General features: G+C 43.7%; 6 protein-coding genes across 8 annotated transcripts; 5 read left to right on the forward strand and 1 right to left on the reverse strand.

The window, feature by feature from the left end:
* The first annotated feature begins 74 nt into the window (after nt 1-74).
* Nucleotides 75-1,632, forward strand: LOC113033628 (phospholipase A2, group IB (pancreas)). Its single transcript, XM_026187613.1, has 4 exons — nt 75-155; nt 307-448; nt 1,219-1,352; nt 1,466-1,632. Exons 1-4 carry the CDS (start codon nt 107-109, stop codon nt 1,582-1,584), a joined length of 444 nt encoding a protein of 147 aa, XP_026043398.1. The 5' UTR covers nt 75-106; the 3' UTR covers nt 1,585-1,632.
* A 9-nt stretch (nt 1,633-1,641) lies between these two features.
* LOC113033627 (C-type lectin domain family 10 member A-like) lies at nt 1,642-3,332 on the reverse strand. 2 transcript variants are annotated; one of them, XM_026187611.1, is made up of 7 exons: nt 3,057-3,329; nt 2,895-2,978; nt 2,694-2,780; nt 2,541-2,591; nt 2,317-2,456; nt 2,110-2,225; nt 1,642-1,988 (listed from the first exon to the last, which is right to left on the reverse strand). In XM_026187611.1, the coding sequence occupies exons 1-7, from the start codon at nt 3,124-3,126 to the stop codon at nt 1,835-1,837; spliced, it is 702 nt and encodes a 233-aa protein (XP_026043396.1). In that variant the 5' UTR covers nt 3,127-3,329; the 3' UTR covers nt 1,642-1,834. The 2 variants fall into 2 exon arrangements, with proteins under 2 accessions (XP_026043396.1, XP_026043397.1); XM_026187612.1 differs by lacking the exon at nt 2,895-2,978 and having other exon boundaries at nt 3,057-3,332.
* A 1,348-nt stretch (nt 3,333-4,680) lies between these two features.
* On the forward strand, nt 4,681-6,101 carry cox6a1 (cytochrome c oxidase subunit 6A1). Its single transcript, XM_026187704.1, has 3 exons — nt 4,681-4,817; nt 5,704-5,846; nt 5,949-6,101. Exons 1-3 carry the CDS (start codon nt 4,718-4,720, stop codon nt 6,033-6,035), a joined length of 330 nt encoding a protein of 109 aa, XP_026043489.1. The 5' UTR covers nt 4,681-4,717; the 3' UTR covers nt 6,036-6,101.
* Nucleotides 6,102-6,165: 64 nt separating this feature from the next.
* Nucleotides 6,166-11,194, forward strand: LOC113033673 (uncharacterized). Its single transcript, XM_026187703.1, has 7 exons — nt 6,166-7,614; nt 7,759-7,933; nt 8,035-8,105; nt 8,380-8,553; nt 8,627-8,724; nt 8,806-8,877; nt 8,965-11,194. Exons 1-7 carry the CDS (start codon nt 7,599-7,601, stop codon nt 9,106-9,108), a joined length of 750 nt encoding a protein of 249 aa, XP_026043488.1. The 5' UTR covers nt 6,166-7,598; the 3' UTR covers nt 9,109-11,194.
* A 420-nt stretch (nt 11,195-11,614) lies between these two features.
* On the forward strand, nt 11,615-18,653 carry hps4 (HPS4 biogenesis of lysosomal organelles complex 3 subunit 2). Of its 2 annotated transcripts, none has more exons than XM_026187702.1 (12): nt 11,615-12,277; nt 12,541-12,631; nt 12,796-12,939; nt 13,038-13,145; nt 13,595-13,711; nt 14,001-14,095; nt 14,200-14,272; nt 15,908-16,032; nt 16,138-16,801; nt 16,920-17,046; nt 17,170-17,196; nt 17,372-17,438. In XM_026187702.1, exons 1-11 carry the CDS (start codon nt 12,246-12,248, stop codon nt 17,193-17,195), a joined length of 1,602 nt encoding a protein of 533 aa, XP_026043487.1. In that variant the 5' UTR covers nt 11,615-12,245; the 3' UTR covers nt 17,196; nt 17,372-17,438. The 2 variants fall into 2 exon arrangements, with proteins under 2 accessions (XP_026043487.1, XP_026043485.1); XM_026187700.1 differs by lacking the exon at nt 17,170-17,196 and adding an exon at nt 17,770-18,653 and having other exon boundaries at nt 11,624-12,277; nt 17,372-17,483.
* A 200-nt stretch (nt 18,654-18,853) lies between these two features.
* Nucleotides 18,854-21,722, forward strand: LOC113033785 (uncharacterized). The gene is made up of 3 exons (XM_026187887.1): nt 18,854-19,589; nt 20,455-20,599; nt 20,736-21,722. The coding sequence occupies exons 1-3, from the start codon at nt 18,983-18,985 to the stop codon at nt 21,058-21,060; spliced, it is 1,077 nt and encodes a 358-aa protein (XP_026043672.1). The 5' UTR covers nt 18,854-18,982; the 3' UTR covers nt 21,061-21,722.
* Nucleotides 21,723-22,781: the final 1,059 nt, after the last annotated feature.

Below are 22,781 nucleotides of genomic sequence, written 5' to 3' on the forward strand. Positions count from 1 at the left end.
TGGATGAGTCCCAGCAGCTGGTCAAAGCAGGACCGCCTCTCAGTTGGACGGTCAATATAAAGCAACAGCTTTACCCCAAAGACCATTGAGACACTTCTCCAGTAAAATGCATCTGAGTCATTCTCTGCTCATTGTGCTCTTCGGCCTCCCAGCTCGTAAGTTTAAAAGTATTTGTCATGACAGCTCTCTTTCAGTGAAACTGATATCAGAAAATCTCCCAAGAGGCTTGAGTTTTGATTTTGCCTGATGCAATGCCAGACAGTTCTGGGATGTGAACCTGCTACATGTCTCTGTTGGGTCTCGTAGTGCTGGGTTATCGAGCTCTGTGGCAGTTCAGGTCCATGATCCTGTGCACGGTACCCGATAGCTGGCCAGCGCTGGACTACGCTGATTACGGCTGCTACTGCGGGCTGGGAGGCTCTGGCACACCTGTTGATGAGCTTGACAGGTAAGATTGCTGGAGTCGTACTGCTCATGCTGCCTGCCACGTTCTGTCCCCCAGTGAGATATCCACCTCTGAGTCTCCCACAGTCACTGTGAGTTATACGGTGTATCGCACAAAGTATTTAAACAAACTTAGCAGGAATAGCAAATAGTTTATGTAATCCAAGTGGATGTATCAAAAAAAATGTCATTAAACCCAAGAGTGTTTTTCTGCAGTGTTAATATCACATGTGAGGAGATTTCCCACAAACTGCACAACTGCATGATTATTACTTAGCTGAACACAGGCTGGAAATCTTTATTCACTCTAATCTTGGTCATGGCAGACACGAGTTAAACTTGTCTTTTCTCAGCCACACAAACAGTAGAAACCACATGAGGACCACAAAACTACTTAATTCATTATTTGAACATTAACAGTCCCATGAGCCTTTGTGCTCACAGTAACTGTTTCCTCAGAAAAGCCATTCAGTTGTATGTGTAAATTAAATCTATTGCATTAATGGAATTTAGCTAGAATTTACAGTGTTCAGTGAAAAGCGTTTCTTGTGCAACTTTGCTTTATTATCTCTTTTTGTTTTATTAATTAAAAGCTCATTAGATAAAATTGATTAGTGAACTCAAGGCGTTAAAAATGTCTCCATGGACTGAGCCGCACTGTTACAGACATATTTTTTAATGTTTGCTTTTTGCTTGTTATAGACACAGATAGATATAGATAAAGAAAATTAGTAAATTTAAAAGGGTTGCTTTAATGGTCTGTGTTTGTTGTAGGTGCTGTCAGGTCCACGACCAGTGCTACAGTGATGCCATGCAGCACGATGACTGCTGGGCCATCCTGGACAACCCCTACACTGAAATATACAGCTATAACTGTGACAAGGCCAGCAAAACTATCACCTGCCTGGGTGAGTGTTAACAACAACAGCAGTGTACTATCGATCAACCTTGTCTACAGCTAGATTTTCTCTTACTGTGTACAGCAAACACTCAACCGTCTTCTCTGCCTTTCCCCTTGTAGATGACAACGATCCGTGTGAGAAATTTATCTGCGAGTGTGACAGGAATGCAGCCATGTGCTTCAGTGAGGCTGGTTACAGTGAGGAAAATGCTGACATCCCGAGTGACCGCTGCCAGTGAGCTGAAGAGGGCATCATCATTTGAAAAAATAAAACATCAGTAAATGAATAGAAGTGCTATTGTTTCCATAGCTATTTATTTATTGTCCAAGAAAAGACTTAAAGACATACATGCACGTTTCATCTATTTCTGTGACACATCAGCACCAGTAACATCTTTTCCATCATTCTGGACTCCTGCCTGCCATGCAGGGTCTGCCTTGCTGGCGAGGAAGGGGCGGGGTTGTCATCTCAGGGCGTTCCCCTGTTCCTCATGCCCTTTTCTCACAGATGTAGCGGTACGTGATGTTACAGTCGGCATCATTCCACAACCTGCGTTCACGTCTTTCAGGCGGATGAAGCTGCCCGCAGTCCTCTCCATTCTCTCTGTATTCCCAGTCGTCTGGCTGACCTTCATCCCAGAAACTGAACACAATCAGAAGAGGGAGGAGAAATAATGATGCCACACACAGTGATGACTTCCTTCTGCCTCGATTTGTTCCTCCCACTCATCTGTCTTTACTTTTTTTTGTTACATTTCTCTTACGTTGGGGTTGACCTGTAGTCAGTTCCGTCCACCCAGCTCCACTGTCCCTCGTGATGTTGTTCCACGAGTCCGATCCAATAGATATACTTGATTGGAACAATTCTGGAAATGTAGTCCTAGAAGTGATTAAAAAAAAACCTTTGTTTAAGACTATGTGTGCTTCTTAACTGGCATGTTCACAGCAAGCTGATGTGATAAGGAGCTCACCAATTCCTCCGCAGTGTTCAGAACCAGCAGGTGTCCTCCGTGTGCTTTGCACTGCTCCTCTGCTTTGCTCCAGGTTATACTGGTGATGGATACCAGGTAACAGCTACTCTGGTAAGACACCCAGCCTTCGCTGCATGTACCTATTATGATAACGATTAGCATATGTTGACTGTAAAAAGAAATAAAATCTGATATAAATGATTTAAAAGCATGCAGTTTAATACCTCTAACTGGGGTGAGCTCCTCTAAGGCGTCACTGTGAACTGTCATCTCGCCTTAAATGTGGAAAACCACAAAATGACAGCGCAAGATTGTGAAGAGGACTAAAAGGTTTATGTGTGCACATATTCAAACCAGATATCATTTTGTTTTTTAACCTGAACTGAGAGCTGATGTTGTTCCTCCATGGTTCGTTTTCCCAAGATACTGTTTGAGATCTGTGATTTCCCTGCTTAACTGTGAAACTTTAAGATAAAGGAATGATAGAAAGAAAAAGGTTACATTCCTTTACAGTTATATAATAATATATGAATGAACCAGCTTTACTTGACTGTGGTCACTGTGGACTATAGTCGTACATTTGATCCCAGTTACCAGCAGCAGAATCAACAACAGCAGCACCAGCAGGCCATAGAGCACAAAAATCACAATCCTCTTCATACCTACAAACAGTAACCAACCAAATCACTGGAAACTACTGGAAACTACTTGATTAAAATGAAGTGACGTGAAAATGTTACCTGTCTTTGTGGTGTTTTCATGGACAGAGCTTCTATCCAAAGATCCAACCTGGTGATACTGAAGCTCCATTGCTGAAAGAAATCAGCTGATGCAAATGTGTGCATAAGTACTTAAAGCGCAGTTACCAGGATTCAGTCTAGAGACATGATCAGACTACAAGAGGTTAACCAAATGGTTCTTGTTTGTTTTTAGGCCTCATATTATGTTAACTATTAATGGTTCAATAAATAGACGCTGGTCTTTTAATAGTCTAAAAGCAAACACTTTCAAAGGTGTACAGCTAAAATTTGAGTTATTGTAAATTTAAATTATGTAAATACTTGTTGTATTTATTGATATTTAGATGATTACATTTATAACCCCCTGTGTCATGCACTAGTCTAAGCCTGCAAAGCCATATCAAGAGCAAACAATCCCAACCAATAAAACTTATCACTCACCTTGATCAGCCAGAGTATCTGCATATCTGGACTCTGACCATGCAACCCCACAAAATCCTCCCCTGTTTAAAGAGAAACACATTCCAGGCACAGGAGACGTTCATAATGTGTTATAGTTATTTAAGGTTCATGAATCATTCTCTTGGGGTGAAGTTGAGAGAATTTAGGGGCTGTAACAAAAAAAAATGAAAGTCAAAAAAAAAAACTAGCTACAGTGGTGTTGGGGATCTAATCAAATTTGAGTGAATTATAAACACAGAAAAGTACAATCAGATTTTGATCCACCATGCAATACCATGTGGAAAGGATCCCAAACATTACTGGAGCAGCGTGACAGACTACTTAAAGAAATTAGAAGAAAGCTTGCTTAAGACAGTTCAGGCTGTGCTGAAGAATAGAGGTGACTTTCAGGATCATTAGAAATATTTTTTTCCCTCCATATAAACTGTATTGCATGCTACATAAATTGCTGCACATAGACTGCTGGGGGACTCCCATGATGCATTGAGTTTTTCCTTTCCTTTCACCTTTCTCACTCACTATGTATTAACAGACCTCTCTGCATTGAATCACACTTGTTATTAATCTCTGTCTCTCTTCCACAGCATGTCTTTTATCCTGTCTTCCTTCTCTCACCCCAACCGGTCGCAGCAGATGGCCGCCCCTCCCTGAGCCTGGTTCTGCCGGAGGTTTCTTCCTGTTAAAAGGGAGTTTTTCCTTCCCACTGTCGCCAAAGTGCTTGCTCATAGGGGGTCATTTGATTGTTGAATTTTTCTCTGTATGTATTATTGTAGCGCCTTGAGGCGACTGTTGTTGTGATTTGGCGCTATATAAATAAAATTGAATTGAATTGAATTGAATTTTGCATTCAATATACAATATACAGAAACTGAGGGGAGGCTGAACTAAATTATATATAACAATATTTTACAAAGTTACAAAATATGAGAAATACCTTTAATAAATACAAATAGCCCAATTATAAATATTCAGGATATTATAGGGATTAAATATATACGAATGATACATATAGAAAACCTCACATCACATGAAATCAGAGAAAACAGATCACGGTTACAGCTGTGTTGTATTAATGTGAAATGCAGGCTGCAGTTCTCCATCTCGCCGCTTGGTGACACAGCAGAGCTCACAGTTGTCTGGCCTTTACGTCACGCATGTGTACAAACCTCTTCCGGTCTATTCGTCAGCCAGAAAGGAAAATGGCGGCCTTTGGACGTTTCTCTCAAGTGTTGCTGAGGTCTTCTTTGATCCAAACCCGGCGTCAGCTCTCTGCCGCTGCCGGACACGGCGAGCAGTCAGGTAATTATAACGCTCTATTTTACACAAGTGGTTGCATTTAATTTGTTTTGGCTTTAAGACGACCTGTTATGTTAGATCCAGTGACCTTGCTGAGCTAGCTAGCGTTAGCATTAGCAGTAGCAATGCATCCTTGAGAGGAGAGCACGTAGTCGCTGCCCCCCGAAACTTGTGATTTTCTTGCATTTGTTGTTGTCTGTGTCTCACAGCAGCGCAGTCTGTTAGTTAATATGATTTAAAAGTGGAGCAGTGTGACGAACAGCATGTCTTACGAGCTAAAGTGCAACAAAAGATGAAAGGATAGTCACAAAGACACCTGATAATCGTTATGACCGACAGCTTGTAAAGGAAGTATTTATTTCAACACGAGAAAGGCAGACCAGTGTTAAGATAAAGAGAGGATAGGCATGCGTTTTGAGCAGGAAGGAAAAGGACAGCTTTGAACTGAATTGACTTGAGTTGAATAATTGTGGAGATGCAAGGAAGTTGAACTGTTCTTGTATAAATGCACAGTTAATTTTGCATTTCGCATTGACAGTCTTTTAAAAGAGAGACTTTAAACCGTGTCTAACTATTCACTAAGTGAGGTCATATCTTACAGAATCTTATCAGAAATCTTACAGCTGAAAGTAACAACATGCATCCAGTGGGGCCTTTTTATATGGTGTATTTTTGGACCAGATTTGAATGTAACTGTCTTTTAGTGAGTTAAACTGGTTGTATTTCTTGGATTTAGTTCTGGTCAAGGGCATGCTCTGTCGACTGTCTCAGGGGCGTTCATATGATCTAACAGTGTCAGATGTCAGCACATTGTTATCATTTTACTTCTCTTTCGCTCTTCTTTCTATTGTTACTTGTTAGTTAAATAATTCTGATTTCTTATCCCCAGGTAAGACCTGGAAGATCCTCACCTTCGTGGTTGCCCTTCCAGGTGTTGGAGTTTGCATGTTGAACACATTCTTGAAGGAGCAGCACCACAGCCATGAGCAACCAGAGTTTGTCCCCTACACCCATCTCCGCATTCGCAGCAAGGTCTGACTTCATGAGACTTGTAATTTTAAGTGCTGCCTTTAAAAAAACAACAACATTATTTTTGACTTAATTATGTTTTTCTTATGCTTCCTCTCCCATTAGCGTTTCCCCTGGGGTGATGGCAACAAAAGTCTTTTCCACAACCCACATGTGAATCCTCTTCCTGATGGCTATGAGGGACATGAGTAAAAAACAAACCTCCAGATGTCACAGATGGGATCAGTCCTTGTTAAGCAGTTGTTATTGGACCACACTCCTATTCACAGTTTACTCTTTTCTCTTTAATCGTTTTACCTCTGTGCTCTTAACACAGGGCACCTGAACCAATAGCTCCTTTGTTCTGGACCATTATACAAAATGTCTGACTTAACATAAATAAAGTAACTTCTATTACCTCACTTCATGTTTCTTGTATGTATCCATGCAGTTTGACCCATTTTATTTCCAGTTAGAAAATAAGTAGAATTACCCAGTTGGGCTGTTGTTTGTTTACCCTGTACATGTCCTTGGCAGTTCCAATGCCCTGCTTTGGGTTTGCTCTGGCACTGGAATACTGCACCTTGTCCTTTGGCCTGTAGGTGCTGTTACAGACTCTGAGGAAGAGCCGCACGTCACTCATCCTGGCTGGGGAAAAGCTGGCGGTATTTTGTGACAATAATGTTGCCAGTGCAAAAAGTGAAATAGAACAGCCCAGTCTCAGTATGTTCCTCTACATTTTTGCTCTCAAACAGTGACCAGTCGGTATCCATGAAACAGTCCTGTCACAGAGACGGCCTGTTCTGGCCAGATTTTAACCTTTTTTGTGAGAGGTTTGGATCCAATTTCTAATTACTAACAGCAGTTTTATTGAAAAAGCATACTCACAAAGCACAGGAGTTACAGTTTGTAAATAATTATCATTCTTCAATATAAAGCTACTCTCATCGGCTGCCTTAGTCACGACAGGTAGCAGAGCATGTTGATTTCATGGTCACGGTCACGTGAATCACTACACTATGCAGCCATCATTGTTTAATATCGTTTGTTTTTTCTTTTAGATCATACACAAAATCTTAATAGACCCTGTTCATAGCAGACACTGAGAAGTCCTAATAGAGGAGCTGGCAGTAACGAGTGTTCTTTCCCCAGTAAAAGCTTTGATGTCTTGCTGAGGGAGTGCCTGCAACTCCAGCGCTGAAGCAGCTCTTGTGTATTGTTCACACCTGTCTTCCTCTGTTACACATAAAAGAAAAAACCCTTTTCTTTGTCTCACTCAGTAAAATCTGGGTCAGGCTTGTGCCCGTTCAGTCTGTGGCTACCCCCCCAAACCCGACATGACTCCTACGTTTTCCACAGGTCACCAGTGTCTATAAACCAGCTCGGTAAGCTTGTCCCGACCCAACAACCATTAACGTTATCAGTGATGATGTGATGATTCGCGCACGTGACTCGCTCTTTGTTACAGACTCCACCTCTTTCACGTGAACGCGCTTTAAGCCGAATTAGAAAATCCAGGGTTAACAAAGCTCGCTGATAGACAGCTCAATGACACCGTTTACCTTTGCCCGCTTCTGGTTTTTTCGAGGCTAACTGATGATGGGACTCGTGCCGTAACTAACCGTGGCATCGATCAAGCTCGGCTTTACTCCGTCTCGCGACCGCGGGTTACGATTTGATTACTAAATCTAGCATTGAAACATCTCGGATAACTGCGCGTCCCCGCTCCTCCACAAAGGGAAGATCAGTCGCACGCAGAAACCCGGATCGAAATCCATGAACGCAGACGGAGGTGAGGAGACTTTGTGCAAGATCACACAAACTGTAACAAAACCCCCAAAAAACAATCAAAACCAACAACAATCATCACGTGGTTTTTGACTCTCATTCGTGCACATTTATAGTACATTTATATTTCTGTGTTATTTTAAAACAGATTTTCAGATAATGAGGAAACAGGAGAGGGCGCATTTTTTCAGCTCCAAAGAGCAGGAGCTCATTCTGAAGTTGTATGAAGAGGAGAGAGAGATACTAACAGCTAAATCCAACACCACCAGTGCCTCTAAACTCAGAGAGGAAGCCTGGCAGAGAATTGCTGATAAAATAAATGCGTAAGGACATTTATTCACTCGTGTGAGTGTGATTGACCTATATTCAAATTATTGAATATAGACCCTACTGACACATCATCTTTATTTTTCCTGCTTCACAGGGTCTCAGACAGTGGCTACAAAAGGACATGGCAGCAAGTAAAAGTCAAACACAAGAACATTGTGCAAACAGGTGCAAGCACTTTGTCTTAGTTTTGATCTCAGCGAGTCAGCAGTTGCTTCGTAAAAGAGGTTTTTCTTTGTGGTTTTCTGCAAATCATTAAGTCTAAATGAATGAGTTTATGATCTTTGAGCTTATGAACTCTCCGCATCATTAAAATGCTTTATGCACATACATGCACTAGCATGACGGAGCTGTATAACATTCAGTGTTTCTCTTCCTGCACTGGCTCAGAGTCGGTAAAGTCCAGGTGTGTTACGTACCTGTCAAATCTGTCCCTGTGCAGCAAAAAGGAAAAGGGTTGCAATGATGAGAAACGAGGGCGGCTCGGCGACCCCGTCTCTGAACTCGGGTGAGGACGACGTGCTGCATCACAAAGACAATGGGCTGAGGGTGGAGGTTCTCCCTGGAGGCGCCTGTATTGACCCAGCAGCTGTGTCTGACAGCTCTTTCATGAGCGGTAGGTGAAATTCACGAGCATCCCTGCAAAAGTTTCCACATTGGCTTATTTAAATGTTTCTTCGCTGCTGCAGTGTCGGGCCACCCTGTCCTGCTGCTGCCCATAACAAAGACTGAACCAGAGAGCCTCAGCAGCGACGAGACGGACATTAGTGACACTCAGTTTGAAGGGGTGAGTACTGCTGCGCGTGCATCTCCTGGAGCTTTTGCCTGTGAGTACTTGGCGTGAAGACTGGATTGCTCTTTTTAACAGGACGTTCACGGCAGCAGCTTGCAGGAGGGCGCTAACGCGGCCGGGGCTACAGCTGGTGGCAGAAGCGGAGAGGTGAGGTCCATTTGTCACAGCTGTCCTGTGCTAATGAGAAGAAACGAATGCAACAAGAGCGCATGTTTTGTGTAATCTGATTCACAGAAGCAGACAGAAAACCTCAGGTCTCTCTACTGCTCCTACCTCAAGAAGGAGATTGAGAACCGGGACCAAGAGATGGCTTACAGAGCACTTAAAATGAGGAAGCTGGAGAAAGAAATCTTATTACTTGACAAGCAACTGATGTGATTGCAAGGAAAAAACAAAAGTACTTCTATCCTTTTATGTGGAAAAACAAGAATTTGTTGAAATGACATGTTGCCTTTTACCCCGGCACGCTCACAGAGGTGTGTTTAGGTTGTAGTTGGCTGCAGCTGTAGGCAGCATAATCTCTTACATGCTGGTCAGGGTTGTAATGATACATGTCACTACCCTTTTTTTTTGCAATATTGCATCACACAACTTATGCAACGGTGCTGATGCTGCCGTACACCGATTCTCAGACCACGAGAGTGTTTAAAGCGCACTGATGGAAGGCAGCATGGCTGCTTGAGGGTTCACAGTAGCATGTAAGTGGAGCCTGTGAGAGCACCATGTTCACTGTACTCTACCACAGCAGGTTTAAATGAACGAATGCAACAACAGATGGCTTTAATGTCAGAAGAGACTTTTAGGGCCTTTTATATGTATTTGTGACAACTGGTCCAAATCTTATGCTTAAAATTTTAAATTGAAATTCTCAAGCTCCTTGGAAAACATCCTGAGGTCCAGGAAAGATGTGACAGAGAGTTCTTGCTGATCCACTTTTATTAACCTTTCTCTGAAGTCACATTAATGGATGCCGTTGCTAAGCAGATGCAGCTAATGCAGTCGGTGTTCCACCAGAACCCTCGTTCTGTTTTGATGATTTTATTCCGGCCAGTTGTGGTTATTTATAGAGATACTTCATTAAACCACACAGTGTCTCACACAAGGAGACATCTTCATGACATGACAGATTTGTAACAGTTCATCATTTTCTTGCGGTTGCCTAAACGAAGCTCAGCGCGGGAGATTATGTGATGACTTGCGTCATTTCTCAGTCATGTTGGTTTTTTAATACAGGACGCTCCAGCCTATCCTCTGCTAAAGGATAGGAAGCATCTGAGCATCTTTAGCGTCCAAGGAATTTCACCAGCTCTTATCATGGCTGCCATGCAGATACATCTGAGTCACTTTGCTCAGTTGGAAACCTTCTACAGCAAAGCTGACTCTTTGTTTTTAATCACCAGCACGCAGAAAATTGGTGCTAACTGTTCTGTCACTGCTGGAGGCCTCCTAATAAACAGGCCGCTGGGTCACGTGATTTTCAAACGCATAAACTTCGCAGTTTATAAGAATCGTTGTCTGCTCGTTGTCTATGAACAGCTCTAACTCTCTGACATTTATCTCCAAAGAGTGATGTAAAAATCATGAGGTTCAGAGTAGAAAAAAGTCAACTGTTAATCATTATGTTGATTAAATATTAATTTTGGTAAAAGTGTGTCTGCTTAGTGTAACTATTACTACTTCATATCATCGCTGTTGAGTCCGGTGTGCCGGAGAATGGGTTGTGAAGACTTTTATACAGAGACAGGTGTGTCCTTGGACTCCCACAGTGCACTGCGCGCCTGTTTGTGGGTCCAGAGTTCGCCGTTAGGCGTGGACATTGCCCAGCAGCTGCACGTCCTCAGGAGGCTTGGACACTAAATCAAAATGTCTGGGCTGGACTGAGAGTGAAAACAGCGCTTCCTCGCCAAAAATATTAAACTCGGGTCCCTCCTTTTGAACAGCTGCATGCTTAAACGTCTCACTCTGTCACCTGATAAGCAGCTGAGTCCAGTGTCATCGCGCTTTCCTGCAGCCATGGGCTGGCTAGCGGTGCGCGTTCACGGCCCACGAATGGTAGCCATCATTAATCAAGAGCAGAGAAACTGATGTGCGATGGCTCTGCGGAGGAAAATGTGAAGTCAAAGCGGCTGTAAGATGTAGAGCGTTTCAAAATTTTCCGATCCAGTCCCAGTGGAAACACGCGTGATGCTGAGAGGGGCTCGTTACAAATGCGTTCTTATTGCGCAGTTTTAAATCCACGCTCGACCTTTAACACCGTGCGCGAGAGTGGAGCTGCTGGAGGTCACCTTTCCTGCCAAAAGCCTCTGGCACTGCCTTTCCCAGGATGAAGAGCACGCGGGCATCTCACGTTTCCAGGCTTATGATCGGTTGTTGTCGAAGTCTTATGGAGCAATACACAGAAACGGTCCATGTAATGTGCCACCGGTTTAATTTAAAAATAAAATACAATAAAAACAGAACATTAGTTTTGTGTGGATGTGATTTCTTCGTCTTTTTTAAAAGTTCTACCTAAAGCATCCGTTTCCACATAAATCAAAGAGTAATTTAAACAGTTGTAAATGACTTCTTGGGCTATAATCTGTCAAAAAACACCTCAAACATAACTCTCATGAATGATATCAAGTCATTCCGAGGCAGAAAGAACGGCCCTGTCACAAAGTAGAAGCTGCAATCAAGTTTTGGTAAAGGGACTATTTACTGAGACTAAAAAAATGTCTCTTTAAAGAGAGATCTGGCCAACATGGAAACAAATATCACATTTCTATAAAGATGTTTTAAGTGTCAAAAAAGAACTGGACAGACTGTAAATATGGAGTAGGAGCAACCAGGCTTGCAATGCTGATCATTACTTGATTTTAGCCCTTCATAAATCCTGTTCATTTCCAATAAAAAATGGCTTAAAATAGACACATTTGACTGTGCAGGATTCATACATTCAAAGATGTTTAAGAAGCACGTTGTCTGAAAACGCCATGATGGTTTTACAAAACAAACAAACAAAATAAGAAGAAAGTGACACTTTTCACAACAATTTCACGTAAAAGCACCGACACTGGGATCATAATCAATGTGACACTAAGAGGCAATCCGCCAACCAGCAGTGAGTAATCCTCACACACTCTCGTCTTCACCTTTCTAGTAATGTGCAGCGTAATGGCGCACTAGTTTGTCCCTGTGAGCTCGCCGTCCTTTCACATGATTTCCACTGCGTGTGACTGTCCTGCATTCCTCAAGTGGCGATATTTTCTCTGTGTGGAAGTAATTAAAACTTACGGCGAGCGAAACGTAAACATGGCGTGAAAACACGCTCCGTGGCCGTGTTTTGAGTGATCTGCGGCAAACAGCGGACCGTCTGCGCCGTGACAGGCGATTACTAAGATCAGAATTCGCGGATAAAACATCAGTTCCACTTTTTGTGTTTTAGTAGTTGTGTGTGTGTGTCAGAGTGCATCTGCAGCCTGCTCGGGCGGATGGATACAAGATACTGAGGGGCTCCTGGGGGCTTCGCGTCGGTCATGGCTGAGCTTCTGCAGCCAGATTCAAGAATGTAAGATCCGCTGAGAGCCACCTTTACTACAGACACCAGCTACAGCATGCAGGATGGACCATAAACATACACGGCTTTGCTACTTAGCTGATAGTGAGCTACTACATTATTATAGCAAACCAAACACATATCTTTATGCACAAAGTAAATTAGATGCTTGCTTCCAGCACAGTATTACTACTGCGTGGTTGAAATGTGTCTTTTCTTTCTTCTTTATTTCTTAAATGACACATTTAGCCACTCGTGTGTGTTTACTTCTGCAGGTGTAACTATTTCTTCCTATATGATGGATCCAAGGTCAGAGGAGAGGCTGATCCTACAAGAGACGGAATCTGCTACTTCTACCCTGAAGAGGTCTGGCTGACACAAAGTGCTGCAAGCTGCACGTCTAGTGTGTGTGTGTGTGTGTTAGGGAGTGTGTCGAAGATGATAACAATCTCCCAGCACTTGTATTTGTGTGCGTATGTTCTTAGCTTGATTTCAGAGAAGTCTGTGAAAGCATCACATGTCTCTGTCAGACCCCACTAGACAAACAGGAGCTGCTGTGTGGGCAGCTCGCCGGCGTGGGCCGCTGCGTCTCCGAGCTCTCCTCCTCTCCAGCGCGCACGTTCAGGCTGCGGCGCAACAAGTTCGCCATCCGCATGAAAGACGACTTCTTCTGGGTGAGTGGGGCTCTACTGGTGGTCCAGCAGCAACCTCTTGTGATATTTCAGGCTTCCCTAATGGTTATTCTGGGGATGTGTTTTCTTTTCTCCCCCAGGCGCTGGGCTGCTCGGTGGATGTCCCTACTGTCAGCGTGTCTGAGTTCCTGGACCAGCTGATAGACCTCTTCTGTTTCTACAACGGCCCTGTCCGCCAGAGCTATCAGGTGCAGCTGCACAAATACTTCTGCTTTGTTCTACGTAGGTTTAAGAAACATTTACATCAGCCGTCACAAAAAGATCAAGATGTCTGACAGCACAACCAGTGACAAGTTAAAGGGGCAAAAAAACCTTTATGTGTGTGGCTTTCAGCAACACTGTGGGGCTTTTTATTGAAATGGTTTTGGGTGGACTTAGTGTGAAGGGTCAGTGCAAACTTCATGTCTGGTCTCTTCTCTGAGGAGCCTCCCTGTGCTTCATCCGTAGCACTGACTATGACAACAAGGTGAATCACACGCTGTGGCAGGCGAGCAATCTCGGCCCATGTGAGACATTTCGGGCCGTGCCGTTAAACAGTGGTCTGCCACCTTTATGTTTGAATTTCCTTTAATTTGCCACCTGTCTGAATAAAATCCCCAAATGCTCATTGTCATCGAGTTTGACCTTTGCTTGGCAGCTCAACAGTCAGGAAACCCTGGCAGCCCAGTGGGCGAGGTACCTCTCTCACCTGCAGTCAGGATCCTCAGAGCTTAGTCACATCTTCAGCTGCTTGAAGACCATCGACTCGACTAACGTAAGTACTAAAGGTCACACGTGGGGTTCTGCTTTTAGCCTGCCGCCACTCAGAAGGCAGAATATATAACAACATCTTGTGGTGTTGAGTAAGACCTCAGCATGGCTCGACAAACCATCAGCGGTTCATTTCTGCTTATTCTGTGTGCCTGCAGGATACATGTAAACAATACAGTGGGCACACGCTGGAGATTTGCTCAGTAGATGATAATATAAAAGCAAAATCATTTTTTTTATTGTTTATTTCTGCATGAGCTGCAGGTAACATTTCATCGGATTCATTTCCTCAGGTTGACCCTCTTCTCCTGCTCAAAGCGGCCCTCATTCTTCAGGCCTGTCAGCGCTGCCCTCTAGTGTTAGCTGGATGTATTCTGTTCAGAGGAAGGTGAGCTCGCGTTTGAAGAGAACGGCCACGACTTCTTCTTTTAAATGTCAGCTTCTGAAATCAGAAATTTTTTTTAATGTATTTTTTTGTGATCTGCTTCAAAGAGTTGTCAGCACACAGATGTCTCCAGGGCTCACAATGAAGGTCATGATTCACGAGAGTGAAACATACACCAAGGTAGGACTTCAACATCTGTCCAGAGGTTTCCTCAACTTTTTTTTTTCTTTTTTCTTCAGATCAGCAGTAGTAAAATCGTAGATATAATGAAAAGTTAACGTAAGTAAAGCAGCCTGAAAAGACGAGACGCACCAGCCCCCTCCCCCATTCACACGCATACACATAATTAGGGGATGGAAGCTCAAGGGTACTTCGCAGGTCCCTCCGCTGTGAGGACACCATGCTTGATTGATGCACTGTGCAGTTAGTGTTTTGTGACAAATTTCTTTATTTGAGCAAGCTGCAAAAGCCATACTTTAGAAGTCAGAGAATAACTTATTCTTCATCCAGGGTCACTCTCTTTGATGTGATAGGTCTATAAACGCATAATATTTCCACGTCTCCACTGACTCTATATATTTGTTTCTCTAAGACGCAGGCAATCTTTAATAATGTCTAAAATGTAACAAAAAATACAGCATAACTTTGGCCTGCTGTTAAAGTGCAGAACGTCACTCGTGGACGGGCTATAAACAATCAAGAAATTGTTTAAGTTTGAAACAGCAGCTTGTATGCATTGTAAAAATGAATGAATATTAAGTGTTGGCATATTTTCAGCCTGATGAAAACTTGGTGTATCTCAACATGGTGTGCAGTGTGTCCTATTAATCTATAACAGATTAATAGAATCTGAAAGCAATGTACTTAAGAAATAGGGGAGAAAAATCCAATAATAATGAAGGGAAACGGGGAGAAAGGTTTTATGGAGTGATGAATCCAAATCTCCAAATGTAAAAGTTTTGTTTCAAAGACACTCCGAGTGTCTGTGACCATCTATAAAACACAGCGGAGGCTCTGTCATGGTTTGGAACTGCATTCCCACCAGTCGTTTTTGAGATCTTGTCAAAATTAATGGAGTTATGAACCCAGTAGAGTTCCATCATTTTCATCCACTGTGCCAAAAAGTGTTTTATTGGAAGCAGCTTCATTTTTCAGCATGATGATGATCCCAAACACACAGCCAGTGCCCTAAACCGGGGTAAAAAAGACACAGTGGAACACCATCAGTCATGGACTGACCACTCCAGAGACTGGACATCAACATTATTGAAGCAGTGTTTTGACAGACAGACAGAACAGAAGGCAAAAAGAAGAGCTTGTCCGTGAAGAAGCCTGGTGAGCTATTCCTGAAGACTATTTAAAGAAAAGTATAAGAAAGCTCGTCTAAGACAGTTCAGGCTGTGTTGAAGAATAAAGAATAAAACCTATAAATGACAGAAAACAGAAAAACTGGAGTAAACCATGACAACTAATCTCAGCACACGCAGTGATTCATCCTGTATGCTGCTGCTGTGACCCCGGGGTAGCTCAGCTATAAGCAGCTAATGCAAAGACGCAGGCAGAATTGCAGTGTGGTGCCAGGTGTTCTCACAAGCTAGCAAACCTGTTAGATTCCCTGGGAGGATGTGGGCTGGTGGATAATTAAAGTGGGCTGATGATGCAGCTCTCACTCTCAGAGGTGCTCAGAGAGCCTTTATTGTCATTGTGCAGAAAGACACCGAAGTAAGGAGTGCTGCTGCTCCTGTTGCATTTAAGTGTTGCTGCTGTATAACAGGCAGCAAAAAATAATAATAATATTTTTGTTTTTTTGTGTAGGCTCAGCGGCCTAATGGAACAAGTGCATCAAGCTCATTTAGCGGTACTGTCAGCTCCACAACTGTGTTCCTGACCGCGCCTGAACTCCAGGACCTGCAGTCCGCTCCTGTCGACAAAGGTTTCAGGTGGTTTCTCCTTATTTATTTTACAGATGATATTCAGTGAAGCTTATTTAAACAAGCTGCTTGAATCCCTTTGTTACACAGTTCTGACATTCTAAAACCTTCCAGCTGTCCTACCACGCCACAAAGAGATGGTCCCTCAAAGAAGACCCGCCTGTCAAGGACTTTATCCGACACTCCTTCTCCTGAGTCACAGGTGTCAAATCCAAGTTTATCCAAACCTCCTCAGAAGGCGTCCCTCAGCCCTCGTTTGTCAGACTCCGATGTGTTCAGCCCGGCTTCGTCCCACAGCGCTGCCAATTCCCTCAACCCATCTCCACAGTCGCTCAGGTTTCTCTCAAATGGAGAAAACACTGTTGAAGATGAGGCGGAAGAGAGCCGCTCCCGCGACAGCACAGGTGGTCGCAGCCAGATTCGCAGTGAAGGAGACGGCTCCGTGTTTGAAGAAGACTCCCATCTAAATGGAGGAGAAGTGGAGGGAGCTTTTGGGGGTGTGTTTGAGTTTCAAGCGGTCGAGTCTGGAAATGAGCAGCCGCACGATGATAAGGTGGTGGAGGAAGACAGCAGAGTCTCCCGTGGGAGTGTTTCAGGCCACAAGGCAGGGAAGAGCGATCCTCCAGCTCTTCTTCCTCCTCCTCATCGTCTCTCTGACGCCTCAGAGGAGAATGCGCTGATCCCCATGACGTTGTACATGCACAGAGTGAAGGGCTTGGTGCTGGCTCTGCTGGTGGAGCCTCACTTCATGAGTGACGCCGCTTCTATGGAGGAAGTGGTGAGGGCTGTGTTTTGTCTTTCCTCTGCAAACTGCAGCTCAATTTAAATTCAAGCAAATGAGTGCGTTGTTTTTGCCTTTGTCATGCTGATACGTGGCATTGTCGATCTGTCTCCAGTATCACAGCAGCCTGGCTTCACTCAATGGACTGGAGGCCCATCTGAGGACCATCTCTCCGGGTGCCCCGGGAGGTCCAGGGCCCTACACCTTTGCCCATTTCGACTGCATTCAGAGCACGCTCACAAGTAATAACTGCCCCTTAAATATCTAATCAGCTGTCTCCCTGCATTAAATATTCGGCACTCCCTGCGCTTGTCTTTTCAGCTTTTTTTCATATCTGATATTCCCAAACATTCTGTCTCTTCCAGTTTTCCAACTTTCACTTTTCTGCTGAAGTGAGTATAAGTCCCTGCATCTCTACCCAGGGCAGTGGGGCTAGGAGGGGGGAGGGTTGGTAGATTGTCTTTGCATGAGCTAACTGCTAATTTCAAGGACTGTGATCAGCATTCTTTTGAGCTGCAGGCATGCCTGTCCAGGTTAATGTGCCTCTGTTATTGTGTGTCTCTGCAGCCAACCTGTCTGGCCGGTCAGGGGGAGCCTGGGATCAACCCTTTGTCAGAGCCACATCACTTCTTCACTCGCATTTCTGTAACACTGAGACTCTGCAGGAGGCTATTATCAGGTCAGCATGGCAATGATGCAGTAGCTTTTGGTGTGAGAGGGTGGAGGGGGCAGGGGGATTTCTTCTTCTTCTTCTACTCAAGTAAAGGTTAGAAGGGAGGGGGGATTATTTGACAGTTTATCACGTTCATCCGTCTGAACCTAAACCTTCCCTTAACTAGCGTGGATCTCGCTCTGACAGCTGATGTTTACTGGTAAAAACCTCCCACACTGTTTGCCTTCTCTAGTGTGTTTGTTTGTTGCACAGCGGGTTTGAAATTTAAATCTGCGTGACATTATGTCGGCAGGAATGCCAGCACAGCTGTGTATGGCACCCGCAGCGTGGCCCAGGAGACTTACTTCCAGCAGAACGGAGGCTCGCTGAGGAACTCGGGCATCCCGAACCACCAGGACAGCGCTTTCTCGCTACCCAGCAAGGCCCGGCACAGACTGCTGAAACACGGGGTTAACCTGCTCTGACAGGGCAGCGTCGGGTCGCCCGTTCAGGAGGAAATGTATTTCACTGGGAGAAGAACTGCCCTGTAAGTAACATTAAAAAAATAAAATGGAAAAAAAAAGCTCTGCTGTAGGAAATTTTACAACAGGATTACATCTTCTTTGCTGCCCTCCAGCTGTGGTTTACTTGTTCCCATGCTGTACATTACCGTACACTGTGGCACTGTGCTGTAAAACCCTAGTGGATCTCATATTCACAGCAGAACTGTTTTTTTAAATTTATATTGTAACTATAAATTTGCTATGACAGTGGATGCTTGTTAAAGCTTAGTTAAAGTAGGTTATGTTTACTTCCATGCTTGTATGAGTCTAATTTTATTTGTTACATTTAGACAAAAAAAATAAATAAAGTAACTGTCTGCAGCAGATGTTTCTGTTGCTTTCACTCATGCATTTAGACTGAAGCCAGAATCGTTATCCTCTCCCACATTTGAGAAGAAAAACGTGCTTGTTCGCTGCTCCTGTATTGGCTTATTTGTCTAGAAGTTCTAAAGCATTTTATAATCAACTCTATGTCAGCAATCAAAAAGTGTTATTTAAATATTTGGCTATTAGGACTGTGATTTGTCTTTATTGCTGCCATTTACACAAAATGTGTGTATTCGAAGGTTGTCTGAGAAGAGGTTTGCTGTGATGAACTTCTGTGTGTTTTAAAATAAAATGTGATCCGCTCTGAGTTGGCCTCTTATGAGTTACTTTTCTCATAACTTGTTGAAAACAGCTGGGGTTGCCTGACCTTCTTATGACTTCAGTGTGGAGCCTATTGTTTTCTGCCTCTTGCTTAATGCCTCCGTTCAAACGACCATGAACAGGTGTGTGCAAAGCGGTCTGAAATGCCAAACGCATGCCTGTAAGATGTTCATACTTTTGCTCTCTCAGAATATCCTCCCCTATACGTGTTCCGAGTAAGGTCGTTCTCGACCATCCAGCTATGGAGTAATTAGGGCAATTAGCTAAGTAGCTGAATGTGAATGGGCTTGCTCGGCGCTCTGGGGGCGCCTAATTATGCAGGCGCATTCAATAAAAGGCAGCGGGGGTCAAATGGGTGGGCAAGGCACAAAAGGAGGGGCAGGGACTGTGAGGAGGGCCAGGATTCAAATTCTAAGTGGTGTGTTGTCCCCCCATTGTCAGTGGGGTATAATAGCGAGGGGTTCAAACTGGCCGCAAGGCTTTGGAGAGCTGGCATCAGAGAAGAAGTGGCCGCTCCTCGTCGCTGGAAAAGCACTGGGCGGAATTCGGGATTTCACCATGGCCTCTTCAAACTGCACGCGGATTACATCACTTTTCATTTTAATGATGCTGAGCTGCTGTGGAGTGTTCGGGCGCGCGGTGGGCACATCGGAGCGTTTGTCACGGGAGCCACACGAAGCGACTTTACGCACGGACCGGTGCGCGGAACTGGAAGCACCTTGGCTGGAGAACACGCAAGAAGCTCGCGTGGATAGCGGGACGCGTTTGGAGATCAGCATGCGGCACTTTTCCGCGAGAGCTTCACGTGGGTTGGTTTTTCCAGGAAAACCTCTGTTCGGCTTCGTCCGGCGCGTCTACCGCTGCTGTCAAGAAGGAGAAAACTGCAGGAGGCTGAAAGGGATTCAAGGTCGCATGAGAGGAGGTAAGAAAAAAAAGAAAGAAAGAGAGAATACACCCAGGCAAAAGAAACTTTAACTTTTCACTTTAACTTCATGCTCGTCCTGTGGAGGTCAGATGTGCTGAGCGGGATTGATCCTGATGGGAGGGAGTATTTCTAAATAATCCCCCAAACAAACAAAAAACCCAACTAAAATCGAAGATCGAAGATAATCCCTGTGGTTAATCCTCCAAAACAGAGTTCAGTTCAATACATAAAACTAGCTGTGTGGTAACCACGGGAACAGACTCTTCACATCTGTAAGCATCAGCTGGCCTCCACACAGCTTCTTCTCATATTTCTTGAGCTTACCTGCTATATTAAGAATCTTAATAATTCCAGAGTTTAAAAAAAGTTGTGCTGCAAATTAATCAGGAGAGAAGAGAAACTTTGTTCAGTAAACCATTCTGAATGGGTCTAATGAGCGATGAACTAAGTGAATAAATTACAGGGATGAATTGGTACCTAATTTAGCAGAAAATTAAGCAAAAGAAACATGAATAACACGAAGCAGCCACACACAGAGTATGCATTCTGGCTTTTCCCTTTAAAAATATCATTTTTCAGCAGAGGTGAAGTGAAGACAGAAAGGCAGTTTGGGGGTGGATAATGACGTGAATAATGCAGCTGCAGGGAGGACTGTGTTATCTGCACACAAATGAGTCTTAGCTGGCTTAATGTTCCCTTCAAGAATTGTTGAGACATCCTGCTGACTCATTAACAAGGCATTAGGAGTGAAAACATCACCTCTGCGGCAGAGCCTGACATGAGTGAATGTGCTTCTCTGTGACATGAAATGCTGTACCGTGACTCTGGCAGACTGTTAATTGCCTCTTCTCCGCCTCACCAGATACGGGTGTGGAGTTTGTCCTCACCAGGGAGATCTTGTCATTAACGGTTACAAGAGCCGAGCTTCACCTTCAGCTTTCCAACCCGCAACATCTGGACATCCGCCCTGTGCTTCCATCCATGGCGAAGCACAAGCTTCCTACAAGGTACAGGCTCAAAACTCAAGAAATGTACTTTTGGTGTTTTTACACACACTCTTATTCAAGACCCAGTAATATCATTTGACTGATGGGCTCTGGGAATGGCTGGCCTGATTGTGACACTGTCTCTTGCCACCTTTAGGTACACTCTGGGGTCACGGGGTCACACCGTGGAATTGAGAGTGGACCTGCTGTTCCTTTTCCACAGCGCACAGGAGGTCATAGGTGGTCGAAGGCAGGGCCCCAGCTTGACAAACATCTGGCGGGTGGCGTTTTTGTCCGGTGGAGATCCGCCGGGTGAAAACCCCTTCGTAAAGGATCCGCAGGACAACATGTTGGGGAGTCGTCCTCTGGATCTGGGCTTGGTCCTGGGTTGCAGTCAGGGTGGAACTGAGGTGTCATGTAGAGCTGGTGGTGTTGACTTTACGCACACACCTTTCATGGCTCTTTATTTTGGATCAGGTTAACAGTTGGACCTGACTGTTTTTGCATGGCAGCATTCATCAGTCTATTGCCATTACCAGCTGAACACAAAAGGATGCACTTCAAATGTCAAAATGATTAATTTATAGGCTAAAGCTTATGTAAACTATCTATTTCTCTCTCTATATATGTAAATATGTACATTGTAAATATGACATACTGTAAGTTTGTGTAATTTTGTGGTTATGAGACTCGGTCCAGCAGCAAACCGCGTGGCCTCAGTCTGCTTTGTTCAGCAGCTGTCCTCCTTTAGCTACGCATGAATCTGCCTCGTGCTTCTATTTAAAGAAGTTTTCACAGTTGGTGGGAAAAGAAAGAAAAAAAACAACACCTGGACAAACAAAGGGCTTGCACATGTGCTGCGACCATGCTGAACTGAGCTGTGATTATTCTGTTCATTTGTGAGGACGTATGGTTAGACCCTCGGACCCTGTGACACTTTTCTATCCTACCTCAGAAACCGATGATTATCATCGTTCACTTTTTTTTGTGATTTTCATTTGTTTCATTTGTTTACTCAAAATTTGCTTTGCTTATGTGGTTGAACTGACCATAAAATAACTTATTGGCTACACAATAAATCAGCTATTAATAAAATTCTTTAGACGACAGTGTTGACTTTATTTATCTGTGTTGCTGTCCCTAAATTTATGGCACCGAGGAACACAAGGCATAAGATGGCACGACGCTTCTGCCATTCAATAAGGATTTCAAAATAAAAATATATACTTATGAAGGACAAACAGAAAATAAGAGATGAGAGTCCCAGCTAAAAACACCCCAAAAAAAACCCCCAGGCGGTCCTGAGGTGGTGCTTTGCCTGACTTGGAAGAGATTCTTTTTTGTTTCTGGATTCAAAATTGTTATTTTCTGGAACGATTCTTTACCATTGTGAGATACAATTTTGCATCTTATCGCCAAATATATACCAAACTGAAGGAATATGACACAAAATGAGATCCAGATGTTCCTGATGTGGTGTGGCATGTGTGTTTTCAGCCTCTGTGGAGGTATTCAGTTTCAGGCTTGTTCAGTTTTTAGCCTTTTTAGACTATTTGAGTATTTCTATTATTACACACACACACACACACACACACACACACACACACACACACACACACACACACACACACTATATCTCACCCTCTGACTCAGTTTGCCAGTGGGGGGTGAGGCACTCAAATCTATTTGAGAGCTGCTACCCTTAATCTGAATAACAATAATCTGGCCAAAGGGTTCAGGCAGTGAGTAGCCACCATCATCTGAGAGACAATTATCCATTTGTGAAGTAATTAAAAAAAAAAAAGAATAATGTATGTTATTGTGTTATTTATGCAAGGCGTCACATGACACGGGCACTTTTAAGGTTAAGAGGTTTAAGGTAGAGCCTTGCTTGTCCTGGATTTTTAGCTAACGCTGATATTTAGGCGGTATCAAATGATGTACTGGTTTTAAAGTAATAACAAGAATTATCTGATGACCTGATCTTTACTGCAGTTCAGTTAAAAAACAAATTCTTAAAAATATATTTGCACATATCAGACGACATATACCCTGATACAGACAAATGTGTGATAGATCAATAATAATTACCAAGCCAAGCCAATATGTTGGAAGCTATTCATGCATCAACAAAAGGTACAGTGGCCCCTCATTTCTTTATATGTTGTTAAGAAAATGGGAAATAGGTGCTGTGGATGACTGA

Source organism: Astatotilapia calliptera, chromosome 12 (assembly GCF_900246225.1).
Source record: "Astatotilapia calliptera chromosome 12, fAstCal1.2, whole genome shotgun sequence".
Classification (NCBI taxonomy): Eukaryota; Metazoa; Chordata; class Actinopteri; order Cichliformes; family Cichlidae; genus Astatotilapia; species Astatotilapia calliptera.

Bases quoted from the DNA above. Each gene is read 5' to 3' on its own strand.
- LOC113033627 (XM_026187611.1), bottom strand. From the start codon at position 3,126: ATGGAGCTTCAGTATCACCAGGTTGGATCTTTGGATAGAAGCTCTGTC. The intron at 2,781-2,894 runs GTACGACTATAG...TTTATCTTAAAG, and splicing joins GCTGGTAACTGGGATCAAAT to TTTCACAGTTAAGCAGGGAA. The intron at 2,226-2,316 runs GTGAGCTCCTTA...AATCACTTCTAG, and splicing joins TGAACACTGCGGAGGAATTG to GACTACATTTCCAGAATTGT.
- hps4 (XM_026187700.1), top strand. From the start codon at position 12,246: ATGGCTGAGCTTCTGCAGCCAGATTCAAGAAT. The intron at 14,273-15,907 runs GTAGGACTTCAA...TTTTTTGTGTAG, and splicing joins AGAGTGAAACATACACCAAG to GCTCAGCGGCCTAATGGAAC. The intron at 17,484-17,769 runs GTCAGCATGGCA...TTATGTCGGCAG, and splicing joins CTGCAGGAGGCTATTATCAG to GAATGCCAGCACAGCTGTGT.
- LOC113033673 (XM_026187703.1), top strand. The intron at 8,554-8,626 runs GTAGGTGAAATT...TCGCTGCTGCAG, and splicing joins TGACAGCTCTTTCATGAGCG to TGTCGGGCCACCCTGTCCTG. The intron at 8,725-8,805 runs GTGAGTACTGCT...TCTTTTTAACAG, and splicing joins GTGACACTCAGTTTGAAGGG to GACGTTCACGGCAGCAGCTT.
- cox6a1 (XM_026187704.1), top strand. From the start codon at position 4,718: ATGGCGGCCTTTGGACGTTTCTCTCAAGTGTTGCTGAGGTCTTCTTTG. The intron at 4,818-5,703 runs GTAATTATAACG...TCTTATCCCCAG, and splicing joins CGGACACGGCGAGCAGTCAG to GTAAGACCTGGAAGATCCTC. The intron at 5,847-5,948 runs GTCTGACTTCAT...CTCTCCCATTAG, and splicing joins ATCTCCGCATTCGCAGCAAG to CGTTTCCCCTGGGGTGATGG.
- LOC113033628 (XM_026187613.1), top strand. From the start codon at position 107: ATGCATCTGAGTCATTCTCTGCTCATTGTGCTCTTCGGCCTCCCAGCT. The intron at 156-306 runs GTAAGTTTAAAA...TGGGTCTCGTAG, and splicing joins GCTCTTCGGCCTCCCAGCTC to TGCTGGGTTATCGAGCTCTG. The intron at 449-1,218 runs GTAAGATTGCTG...TGTTTGTTGTAG, and splicing joins CCTGTTGATGAGCTTGACAG to GTGCTGTCAGGTCCACGACC.
- LOC113033785 (XM_026187887.1), top strand. From the start codon at position 18,983: ATGCAGGCGCATTCAATAAAAGGCAGCGGGGGTCAAATGGGTGGGCAA. The intron at 19,590-20,454 runs GTAAGAAAAAAA...CCGCCTCACCAG, and splicing joins TCAAGGTCGCATGAGAGGAG to ATACGGGTGTGGAGTTTGTC. The intron at 20,600-20,735 runs GTACAGGCTCAA...TGCCACCTTTAG, and splicing joins AAGCACAAGCTTCCTACAAG to GTACACTCTGGGGTCACGGG.